Here is a 13,093-nt window from a genome sequence, read left to right as displayed (position 1 = left end):
AGGTTGGACTTTAGAATCGAAAGGGGTGTGAGGGAACTGGACTTGGGAGCTTCATAAGCAGGCGGGAAGACCCAGAAGCAAAGAGCGGTCTATTTTCTCATCTCGAACCAAATCCTTCTAACTCGTTCTGGATGGGTGGGTGAGGAGGAAGAATAAGGAAGAAAGGGAAATGTCTGCCAAAGACTCTAGACAAAGAGTAAGAACTCAGAGGGCGAAAAGCGGGCTTGACTGAGAAAATCGGAAGGCGAAAAGCTTAGGGCGGACAATCGGGCTAAAAATAGAAACGCATCCTCCACAGGACTATTTCTTTCCAGCTCCACCCTGGAGCCGGCAGCCGGGCCAGTAACTAGGCTCCGCGCAACAGCAACGCAGTCAGGCTCAGCCCCGCCTCCCCGGCCGGGTGACTGAAGGCAGAGGCGCAGCGTCGGGCACGTGACGTCAAGGCGCTCCCCGCCGCCGCCGCCGCCGTCGGGGTTTTCGCTGACGCACAGACCCCGCCCCCTGTCTCTTTCCAGCGCGGGGCGGAGAGAACGCGTCAGTCGGCCGGAGCGCGGACCTGCCTGCATCACCGTTTGGGGCTCGTCGTTCTGGGAGCTACACAGCTTCCCCGGCGGTAGCGAAGCGACAGAGAGCGCAATTCGCGGCCCCTTGCGGTCCCCGGGCTTAGCTGCGCGTGCCCCGCTCGTGCTTGGAGTCAGCCAAACTCGCGGCCGGTGGAGGTGTGAAGCGACGACGGGCGAGCGCAGCGAGCAGCCTTAGCCGCTGCGGCCTTCTGTTCTACTCCCTCCGCCCCCTCCTCCTCCGCCGCTTCCCCCACCGCTGCCCTCCCCCCACTTCCCGAGCTCCGGCGTGTCCCGGCCACGCTCGGGGCTGCTGCGGGAACAAAGGAGGACCCCGCGGCGGCGGCGGCGCCACCTCCGCCTGCGGCTCCAGCCCGCGGCGGCGGCTCTAGGGCTTCCGGCTCGCCCCTCCCAGAGGGCTCGGCCCGGTCCCCACTTCGCCGGCGTCGTGCGCGAGCCCGGCTACCGCAGTCGAAGAGTAAGTAGCACGGGGCTAGCGGAAGGCGCCCGGCTGCTGGTGCCGGGCCGTGGGTGGGAGTGGGGGACTAGGCGCCGCGAGCCGGCGAAGCCCGAGCGGCCCACGGATGGCGGCGTCAGGGGGAGGGGAGCCCGCCTACCAGCTCAGGAAGCACAAAGACGGAGGCGGCATCCTGTCGTCGTGACCGGAGGCCGGTTCCCTGTGCCCCGGACTCGCTCGCACACTCACGGTCGGAGAAAAAATGCCCGGCGTGCGGCCTCTGGGAGATTCGAGCTCCGGGCCTCGCTCAAATCCATCCCGGCCGCCTTCTGCGGTGGCGTCCCGCCTGGGCCGCCGAACCGGGAAAGACAAAGAGGCGGTGGCGACGGCCGCGCCCCCAACCCCTTGCCCGCCGCACCCCCGTTCTCCGCCTCCTCCTCCGACCCTTTCGGGGCCGGGGGTCGGCGAGGGACCGGCAGGGTGAGAGGCCTGCTTGGCCTACGGAACTGCTGTTCTGCATGACTCAGTGGTTTTTGGAGAAGGCCCTGCTGGGCTTTCCTGAACGAGGCCTCTGTTTGGAAGGGCATGGGGGTAAGGGTGGAGGACCAGTGGGATTCGAACTTGTTTTAAAATTTCCTGGAACGTTGGGCGATAGGGACTTATCCGTGGTGGTTCGGTTTTACCGAGGTTGCTGCATTTCTGGCCGGAGATCCTTTTCATGAAGGAAATGGAGCACCTTCCCCTTTGTTTCGTGCATTTAGGCTGATGAACGTGAAATTTTTTGCTTTCTTTGCACGCACTCCGTGGATCTGTGAAAGACCTGGGTTATCTTTATTGACTAAATGTTTCCTATTAATCTGGTCTAAGAACACAGTAGTAGTATATGGGTCATAGAGCCGCTGTTCTTTAACTTGGCCTTTGGGTGATTTACAGACTTTCTTAAAAAATTAAATGAATCTTTATTTTACTCCTTATTTTTAAAGTAGGGATTCAGAACTGAATTGGTGAAAATACTGAAATTTTATTTTTTCAAGTTTTCTTCTAAACATGTCCCCCTCTAGAGATGTTTTAATCGTCCCTATTTTCTCTCTCTCTCTCAGGCTCTGTATTAAGCCTGAAAAGGAGCCTTTAAAATCACAGTAATCTTCTCCATTTGGCAAGAGGGAACGAAGATCTGGAGAGTAAGGGCTTGCCCAAGGTCACTGGCTTAGTTAGAGGTAGATTAGAGACTAGAACTCCAGTCTCAACTCCGGGTAAGGTGACCATTCTTAACGTCTTGTGCACCTGAGAGAACTAAATTCACATAGTTGTAAAAGCCTTTTTTATTTATGTTTGAGGCTGGAGAATTTTTCAGTTACATGCTTCTGTCTTTTGGGGTTTTGGTTTTTAGCCATGAATTAGAGGAGGCCGCAAACTAAAGTATATATACACACAGGTACAGTTCATCCTATATTTGATAGAGCTGACACAATGAATGCTCAAGTTTCTAACTCTATTAAAGATGCTAAGTAATAATGGTATTGTATTTTTTTCTAAAATACAAATAGGTAAACTTATACAAATAGGGCAACTTATTCCCCACACCCACCTAAAAACTGCCACTAAACAGGAGGGTTGTTTCTATCTTTGGGCTCTCTTCGTTGTGCTTGGGTTTTATAAAACAACTCTGACCGTTGTGTCTGAGTTTTCGGTGATACTTGCATTTCTGATTTGAGATTGTTCTCCTTCCCTACCTCAGAAAAAACTAACAACCCTAATGGCATCTTTTTGTTGTGTTTGCTTATATTAGATATACAAGTGCTGCATCTTTAGTTCTTGGGGTTGTGTAGGAGTTGGCAGCTTCTGAGATATAAATAGAAGCTGATTTCAGAGGCCCCTGTTGACTAGGCTTTATGTGAGAGCCTCCATCCAGCTCAGCCTGTCACATTGCAGCCTTGTGACAGGCTGAAGCGCCCGCCCATGTGATCTAAGCTTCTGAGAAATATTAAGGCAAGCTGTGCACTTGTGATGGCATTTAAAAGCTGCCTTTCTAGGGGGAGAAAAGTCTACAAGATGAGATGCCATGTGTAAGGCTAATACCCTGTTATCTCCTGTGTCTCAGTTTGGAGGCTATTTATGGTAAATTGAAGGTAGATGTGTTTTTCTGAAGAAAGTTGGAATACTTTGCATGTGAAATCATTAGGTTAAGATCCCCACCCGCATTTATACAAACAAAAGATTTTTAGAATCAGGTTAATATTACTGTAAGTTGACTTTTAGGCGAGTTTACTCTTTAAGCCACTTGTCAGATGATAGCAGAAGTTAATATAGCAGGTAAGCTAAGCATAATTCTTAAGAGGACTTCCAGGAGTGGCCCTCCTTTTTGCATAGGGCAAAGATTCACATATTTTGCATGGTGGGCATGCAAATAAATGCACAATGCATTTTTTTTTTGCACATTATACTCAAACTCTTAAAAAACTCAGCTGAAAGTGTTTATCAATAAACTTCCTAAGTAATGTTGAAATGTTTACACTACCCTGCTCCAAAATGAGTCAGCTGAATTCCACTTACTATTTAAAGAGATAGTGTTAACTAAATTAGTACTGTTGTCTGAAGTAAGTTGCAAATATTGGTCAATTTCCATGCAAGCTTCATTGGCTTGAAATATTTTCAAGCTTGAAATACGTCTTTTTGCTAACAAAGGGAAAGATTACTATCATTTAAATGGTTGGGAGAATAATTGTCAGGATTCAGGACACATCAAATTTGGTTAGTCCTCTTTCTTTGTGGAATTTTGGTTAGTACTTGTTAATACTTTATGATAACTCCCTAAAGAGAGTATCTTAGTTTGTGCTGGTTGGAAAAAAGCAACATGAAATTCTAGGAAGCAACAAGCTCTAGTTGGAAGTACTTTCCTATATGCACCTGAAATGTTCATAACTTGTAAGTCACCTCTATTGTCAACATTTAGGTACAGGTAAATGACAATGACCAGAATTATTACACACAATCTCCCTTTGGTAAAATGCCCAAATATGCTTTCTGTACAATTCATACACAATTTTAGGTGACAAGGAAACCTTCCAGGGTTTTAAAATTTTTTTAAATATTTATGTTCTGTTAACTCAGCAAATTTTGCTAAATTTAGCAAAACATTACTGTATTTGTGTTAATTTTAAGAAGGCTTCTGGAATAGCAAGGTTATATTAAGTTCTTTTTGGTAACCTAGCATTGAATATTAACCATTATTAAAGATTGTGTATATTGCTTTACTTTGCTATCTTGAAATTGAGTTTGGAAAAGTTTCATTATTTTCTGGCATGAGGAAGACAAAACGCTTGTTACAAGTTTTAATAGAGCTGTTGGTTAAGAAATCTGTGGCTGATAATTTGTGCTTTGCAGGTTTCTAGGCACTGGCTTTAAAGTATACTTAGACCCAGATTTCACATGTCAAATGTAGAACAAAAGAAATTTCTTAGGCAACTGACCTCTGACTTCTTTAAGAGCTTCACTTGTTGGTGCCAGGGCAACAGGAAGAGCTAGATGATCTACCAGCTCTTTTCAGTGCCCTATATGCTTCAGGTGTTGAAGCATTTTAAGAGTACCCATGCTCTGCCCTGCAGCAGAATTGAATTAATTACAAGGGCCCAGTATGTTCAGGTGTTTTAAGAAACCTTTAGAGCTGCTTCCATATACTACTAGTTTAAAGAACCACTAGTAGCTATGAAGAGTCATTAATTTTGATGATTTGAAAGGATCTGCCTGTAGTGTAGAACAAAAAGTAATACCAGTTAGAAAAATTGATTTAAACATAATTTTGTGTTTATAAAGAATTAAACAATGAAAGGGTGACCTTTTCAGGAATTAAACAGTAACAGGTGAAATTTTAATGTTTAATGATAGAATTTTTTGTCCTAAAAATGTCAAGTCATGATAGATGATTGTTGATCGAGCTAAAACAGTTCCTTTCACGTACTTTGTTTTATAAAGGCAACAAAACACTCATAATTTAGCCAATTTTAAAGATTAATAACACAATTTAGGCCTTTGTTAGAGACAAACGCAGTGATTAGAAATGACAAAGATAAATGATGACTATCGTACTAATTTAGTGATTGTGTGGGTTTTCTTTTTTTTTTTCCCCACTAAATTCTGGTTTCTAAAATTTTTATTTTGTTCTGTTTGTAGCAGAAAAATGGCTCAGGAGACTAACCAGACCCCAGGGCCCATGCTGTGTAGTACAGGATGTGGCTTTTATGGAAATCCTAGGACAAATGGAATGTGTTCTGTTTGCTACAAAGAACATCTTCAGAGGCAGCAGAATAGTGGCAGAATGAGCCCAATGGGTAAGTTGTTTCCAAGAAATAACACATTTGAAGAACTGGTGGCTGCAAAATATACAACCAAGAATTGGGGCCTCAGACTGAGAATCATTGCTGAAAGTCCAAGGAGAGAAGACCTGAGAAAAGCTTGAAACTTAGAGCAACAACCAAGTTCTTGGAATGACTGTATGAGGAATGAGTGACATCTACAAGCATCTTCTAGCTTTTTCTTTTCCCTTTTTGAGGTTTTATTGGCTATGACTTTTTTATTTATATTTTTTGTTTGGATATCACTTAAGTGTAAGATTCTGCGGCACAGTGAAAAAGTGCTTAAGTCACTAACCTAATTAAATGCAAGTATTTGTTACTTATTAATAGTTTTGATAATGAGTGTTTCTACTGTTGCTTCATTTCTTACCAGTCCTTTTTTTAAACAGGGACAGCTAGTGGTTCCAATAGTCCTACCTCAGATTCTGCATCTGTACAAAGAGCAGACGCTAGTTTAAACAACTGTGAAGGTGCTGCTGGCAGCACATCTGAAAAATCAAGGTACGATTAAGCACTTCTGATTATTTATAATAATGCATGGAGGAAATAAAGATGACTGACATAATTATGAATGTTAATAAATAATAATGGTGTGTTACAGCATATATATTACATTATAATAAGGATGTTAATATATTAGATACCTACATGTGTTGCACAATTGGGGATTCCAGTGTCCTTTAATATATGATCTTGTAGGTCATTGAGTAAAGATGTGTATAATAAAGCACTGCTGCTGAGTAGCCTAAAGGATACTGTGTTGAGAATGCTGTGCTTTTTCTTGTAATTGAGGTGTGAAGATTATAGAGAATGAGGCCCTACAGATTATTGTGCTGCTACATAAGGCATTCTGGCAAAGTTGTCTCTTTTGCCCTTAAATTATAGGCACAGCTAAATATTTCTAGTTGGCTCTGATTGAACACTGTAACCTATACAAATATGCAGGCTTGAATTGATGAGCCATTTATCAGATCACTCTCCTTATTCTCAGACATTTGTGCTGGGCATCCTTTTTAGAGTATTTAGCTCCATTTGATCATGCTACAAATAATGCATATATGTTGAACTGACAACTTACTATCTCACCAAGAAGTACCCTTAACATCTTAAAAAATGTTTGCTTGAACTCAAATAGAAATATGCCTGTGGCTGCCTTGCCTGTAACTCAGCAAATGACAGAAATGAGCATTTCAAGAGAGGACAAAGTAACTACCCCGAAAACAGAGGTGTCAGAGCCAGGTATGCTTTTTATCTGATTCTTTATCTCTTCTCTGCCCATCCCCCGTTACCTTTGCACCTATAAATCAGCAAACTTTATCATGTGAAGGCTGGAAATGTCAAGAATTTAATGAATTTAAAAGGTAGGTTACCACTACATTTTAGAAGTATCTAAACATTAAAGAAGGAAGGTATTGTTCATAAACAGAAGAAATTTGAATTGCAAAGCCATGGAGAAAAAATAATCAAAAGTGTTAACTCTTTAGTCTTGGATATTGTCAATACTGCAGGAAATACTCAAAAGAACATTGAACACTGAAGCTTTCAAGTTGAAGTGTGGGATCCCTATGGGAGTTTAAAACTCAGTGTGGAATGGCATTTGATTTTCATTAAATAGTGACTGAGTCTATGCTGAACTTAACATTAAAGAAAGCACTTCTGGTTGTGCTCTGTTGTCAGGTCGACTTTTTTAGTTTTCATTGCCAGACCCTGGAACGGTGATTTGCATACTCTGTGGTGGTGCACACAGTTGATTTGATCAATTTATTATTTCCCGGTATAGTGTTGACTGGGACACAGTGTTAAAACCTTTAGTGAGAAAAAAGCGTTGGATATGTAATCTGCTTTGGAAGCTTGCTTTTGCTAATGTTACATAGCCAAGCTTATGTGAACCATATAATTCTTGATTGATAAAGCTAAGGTGAAAATTTTTATGTTGGGTGGTTGAATCCATATTTGGTATTTTAAAGTTCCATCCTTATGATGAAAAACTGACCAAATTACTGTCGTTCCATTTCATTTGTTTTTGTTTTTTAAAAAAAAAAAATCTTGAAACAGTACTCTTTTGGATTAGATCTGTAACTATTTCTGTGCCTTTATTATTTCTTCACCTGAATGCACTTTGCTGCTCTGACTGTTCTGTATCATTTTTCTTTCCTTAACTGCTCGCACCCCCACCAAAGTCTTGTGTATGTTTTAAGAACCACTGTCCAGTTTTCAGGTGTAGCCAGGAAAATGGCTGTCACCTCCCCTAGACTATTCCACAGACTGTCCTTCATTATACCATCACAAAAATACATTAGGGTTGCCATGGTAGATTGTTAGGAATAAGTAATAGCTAGAATATTACCAGTGGTCTAATATTATACTGTTAATTTCACTGGATATATCACTAATGTAAATGAATTCTAAATTTGGAGAGAATTTCAGTAAGTTGTTATTAAACCAGTTGGTTTGCTATAGAGTTTGGATACACGCTGATAGTATTAATGCTGGCCTATTCTTTAGGCAGTAATTCTAGTATTTTATGCATCAATTTGCTATTCTTGGGCTTTGGATTAATATTAATTTTATAAAGGTAGAATTAAATTTTGTTTTAAATAACCTGGAGGTAATATGAACTCACAGTTATCTGCAGTTTTATCTTTATATTGACAAATTCTGTTGATGTCTTGAGTGAACTTAAAACTTAGATCCCTTTTACCTGGAGAAACGGACTTTAAAAGTAGGTCATATCTCTCATTAAGTATCACAAAGTAAATTAAAGCTATGCTGTAAAAATTCTTGTTTTGCCTATGGAATCCTTAAGCTTCACAGGTATATTGTCCTAAAGACAGTGTTTGCTAATCTTCAAAAGAAGGTTTTTTTCTTTTTTTTTAAAGACTTCCATGTTTCCTGCATAAGACAATATAAAGGACTTCTTAAAATGATAACAATAATTGTGAAATTTTAGAGTCTGAGTTAGAGGTTAATGATTTGGGTTTTACTTGTCAAAATTTACTGGGTTTATCTACAGTTTTTCTTTTAACTTTTCAGTATAAAAACAAAATGACTTTATAGCCAAGTACCTCAGAAGTTGGCAGCCTTATTTACTGAGTAGTAATGAATTTGAATCTGCCCTAATTAAGAAGATTGTATTTGCAGTGTGGAAACTAAGCAGATGACCACATCTCTCAGGTCTTTAAAACCTAGAATTAGGATTTTGTTTCCCAGTCCTAACGTGAGTTTAATGGAATTTAAGTGGAGTGATAAAAAAGTAAAAGATTCTATTTAAAATACATGTTATATGTTTTCTTTCAAGACTGGCTTAAACATTTTCATGAAGAGTCTTACTGTTTTTGACTTACTAGATAATTGTCAGCCAAACAGTTGACAAACTGCTAATTTTTACCCTTGTTTTTTCAGTTGTCACTCAGCCCAGTCCTTCAGTTTCTCAGCCCAGTACTTCTCAAAGTGAAGAAAAAGCTCCTGAGTTGCCCAAACCAAAGAAGAACAGGTGTTTCATGTGCAGAAAGAAAGTTGGCCTTACAGGTATTCAAGAGCTTCTGGTTACTCCCTATGGAATTCAGTTCAGTTCAGTCGCTCAGTTGTGTCTGACTCTTTGTGACCCCATGAGTCACAGCATGCCAGGACTCCCTGTACATCACCAACTCCCGGAGTTCACTCAGACTCATGTCCATCGAGTCAGTGATGCCATCCAGCCATCTCATCCTCGGTCGTCCCCTTCTCCTACCCCCAATCGCTCCCAGCATCAGAGTCTTTTCCAATGAGTCAACTCTTGGCATGAGGTGGCCAAAGTACTGGAGTTTGAGCTTTAGCATCATTCCTTCCAAAGAAATCCCAGGGCTGAACTTCAGAATGGACCAGTTGGATCTCCTTGCAGTCCAAGGGACTCTGAAGAGTCCTCCAAGACCACAGTTCAAAATTAGTCTTAAACATAAAACACCCAGCTTTCAAGAATAGGAAGTTTCCACAGTAGACTGGAAAGGGGACAGTGAGCAGAAGTTGAGTTTGCTTTCCATTGGTCTCTAATCCTATGAAACCCTTTCCTGACTTCAGGCCTTCTGAATTATTTTCCTTTGTAGGATTAGTAAAGATTTCATCTCTTTTGACTCTTTCCTTTGTTCTTCTAGGGGAGAGGTAGTTGAACTAAACAGTAATCACCTGCTTTGAGTCAGACGCAAAATGTTTTGGATACTTTTTAATTGTTTAAATCTCAGAACTGTATGTGGTTGTCTTCTAGTTTTCACGTGCAGAAACATTATTAGTCAGTATACAGTAGGACTAGAATTTAGATCCGGTTCAGTCTGACTCCAGAGCTTTGTGATTTTTCTGCTGTGTTTGATATCTACCAGAGTTTATGGAAGGTAGTTACTTGTATTTCTCACCATGTCAGAAGAGGTTGAAAACACTTTTCACAATTTAAAATGACAATTGGTTTAATATTACAGAGAGTCATGAAAATCTGGTTCCTTTCCTATATTGACTTACGCTTTGTTTCTTCTAATTGCTTTAAGTTCCTAAATAACTCTACTTCTCTTTATATGTACAGGGTTTGACTGCCGATGTGGAAATTTATTTTGTGGACTTCACCGTTACTCTGACAAGCACAACTGTCCATATGATTACAAAGCAGAAGCTGCAGCAAAAATCAGAAAAGAGAATCCAGTTGTTGTGGCTGAAAAAATTCAGAGAATATAAATTACTACTTGTGAAGAGACTGATAATTTGTTTTTATTTTAATATACCGTAGGAAAACATTAAAGAGCAGATGCATGGCCATTTTCCTTTGATGTTCTCCAGAGTTTTACTTTACACTTGTCTGTCTTATAATTGATATTTTAGGATGTTTGGGTGTTTGTTACAGGCAGAATTGGATAGATACAGCCCTACAAAATGTATATGCCCTCCCCTGAATAAAATTGGATGAAAATCTGCACAGCAAATTGAAATACACAGATAATAAGAACAAAATTTAGTTCCTTCGTGCCAAACAAAATAAGTGAAATACCTTTCTGCATGTTTGCAGCATATCTGCCTTTGGAAATGTAATCAAGGTATAATCTTTGGCTAGTGTTATGTGCCTGTATTTTTTTAAAGAAATGGTACACCAGAAAAGGACTGGCAGTCTACTTCTACCATAGTTAAACTTCACCCTGTTAATTTCCACATGTTCCTTGGAAGCAGGAGGAAAGCTATAAAAAGAATCAGACCTTTCCATGAAACCAGTGTTTGGTGCCATATGTAAGCCTGGTTAATTGGTGTTCTAAAAACTGTCAAGACATTCTGTGAAAGGTACACATTGTTTAACTGGTTAAAGAGTAAAATGCATCAAGCCAACAGGGTCTTGAGCTATCTTTGAAGCTTATTATGCTGGCTTGCACCAGACAGTGTCTGCATTACTCTCATTGCTAAAAATGTGTAGAACAAAACTGCACTAGGATTGATTTATTTACAAGAAGAAATTAAAACTACATTTGGTTTTCACATACAGCAGCTCTATGGAGTAACATGCATCTGAATTTTAAGTTTGCAAAGGTATCTGAATAGTTAATTTTTCATGTGCATATTTTGTTGAATGTTTTGGTTCGAGAAAGAATGTTTAAAGCTTTTTTAAAGACTTCAGTTCTTAATGTAACTGTACCCTTCTGCATGGAAAATCATAACCAACATGGCTGCAGTAGACTTCTTAGTGGTATCCAGCACCACTTGCAGAGGGCTGCTTTATATTAATTGTACTTGGGTGTAGGACTCTAGTGTTCTTGGGTGTATTGCATGGGCTGCATTATCTACAGCATTGTACAATAACAACTAGAAGAGGCAGTATACTTCACTGATGCTTGTCTGGTAATATCACTTCTGTGTTATAATGGAAGGTTTTTTGTGATGTATGAAACTTGTGTTTTTTATATATAAATGAGTATAGTTAGATTAGTGTCGTGGTAATGCCTGTTTTCATCTGTAAATAGTTTAAGTATGTACACGAGCACTACTTCTGATTTATTGCAGTGTTCAGTCTTAGTTTTTACTTTTATTCTTACAGCATTCAGTTTTGCTTTCAATTTTATGTACCTTAGTTCTAAAGTTAGATTTGCAGATGTGTACAGATAGTACATATTTATGTATTGCACATAATCATGCTATTCAGCATTGATGCTATATTGTATTATGTAAATAATAAAAGCCATGTACAGAGGGAGACTTTCCACTTGTTTATTGGGTTTTTAAGCCATAGTTAGATATTCTAAACGGGGATAATTAGGAAATGTTTGATATTGAACTTTAGTCGTGTTTATAGACTTTGCATGGCTATATTATTTTTTTCATTTCCATTCCTAAACATTCACATGAGAACCATGAGATGAGTGTTAAAAACTATTATGAATCGGCACTTAGGATCAAAACTGTTAGAATTTAGGTCAGTTATTCCATCCTATCTCCCTTTTCTCTTTTTCGCTTTATAAATGGCAGTTTAGGCATTACAACTGGTTTACAGCAACTGGCATAGTTTTATTTGGGGTTTGATTCTAATGTTAAGATGGTCCCGTGGGCTTGGTCTTTGCAGGTGTCATGTGAGATAATAACAAGAGCTAACAGTGCCATGTTGACTTGGCCAATGCAATAGCTGAAGCCAAAAAGCAGAACCATTACATCTCGATGGAGTTGAAAATGGAAATATTCAGTACTTACCATGATGATTCGCTACCACCTGTCACAGTTCTTTGCTGCTACTTTTGCTTCAGGTGAGGGGATATGTATACTATTGAAGTATGAGATACGCATAGTGTCTCAAATTATGAAGGATACTGAATCACAGTTGAGCTAAAAGTTGTGTTAGAAGGCAAACAATTTTTATTCAAAGTTTAAGACTTTGTTTTCCTTCAGTGTTACCTATGTAAACATTTGCTTGATAAGTTTTTAAATCTTCAGGTTTTGAAATCCAAGAGGGGTATATTGGGGGCAAAGAAGACAGATGGGAAGATGATGGATTCTTGGGCTTCACTTGTCTGTAATGGTCTTTGAAGTAAGTAGCATGAGGTTATGGTAATGTTTCCATAATCATGTCTTATGCAAAATATTAATTTAGGACATAACCTGACTTAAGGACTTGATTTGTCAGGAGCATCAGTTGGGGAGAAGGGATCAAAGTGTGTAAGGCAACTAGGAAGATTCAAATGTACCAGGACTCCTGTATTCAAACCTGAAAGTTTCTCAGGCAAGATTATATATAAATGGGCTTTAACTTTGAAATGCACACTGACATAAAGCATTTCAAGGCTAATACCACATTTCTCCTTGGACTTTGTACGTCCCCACCCCAGACATGTTTTGACAGTGATGATATGAGTTACCTATATGGCCTAGGGATAGTCTCTTTATCATAGCTCTTTTTCAGTGGGCTTTATCTGCAAAACTAAGGCCTATGGTTTGAGCAGAAGTGGTTTTTCCACAGCATGAAATTGCAAAGGAAAAAACTGCAATATAGGTGAAGTGACTTCCTAGTTAAGATAATGGACCCTAAAACCAGGCTTCTTCATCTGTAAGTAATGATAAAAAATAACCTGGCACTTGATGTTCTGTATTAAATTTTTTAAGGACTTAATTTTAGGTTCACAGCAACGTTGAGAAGTGCAGAGATTTCCCATGCACCCTCTTCATCCACACCACATATGTTGCTGTATTACCAACATCGACCACTAGAGTGATAACATTTTGTTAAAGTTGAT

The 13,093-nt window shown here is 39.9% G+C and overlaps 1 protein-coding gene across 1 annotated transcript; it reads left to right on the top strand.

Moving 5' to 3' along the window:
- The first annotated feature begins 556 nt into the window (after positions 1–556).
- Positions 557–11,565, top strand: ZFAND5 (zinc finger AN1-type containing 5). Its single transcript, XM_052645151.1, has 6 exons — positions 557–1,038; positions 5,188–5,345; positions 5,759–5,870; positions 6,505–6,608; positions 8,772–8,897; positions 9,919–11,565. Exons 2-6 carry the CDS (start codon positions 5,195–5,197, stop codon positions 10,065–10,067), a joined length of 642 nt encoding a protein of 213 aa, XP_052501111.1. The 5' UTR covers positions 557–1,038; positions 5,188–5,194; the 3' UTR covers positions 10,068–11,565.
- Positions 11,566–13,093: the final 1,528 nt, after the last annotated feature.

The sequence above is a fragment of the Budorcas taxicolor genome, chromosome 8 (assembly GCF_023091745.1).
Source record: "Budorcas taxicolor isolate Tak-1 chromosome 8, Takin1.1, whole genome shotgun sequence".
Taxonomy (NCBI): domain Eukaryota; kingdom Metazoa; phylum Chordata; class Mammalia; order Artiodactyla; family Bovidae; genus Budorcas; species Budorcas taxicolor.
This window is presented reverse-complemented; position numbering and strand designations above follow the sequence as displayed.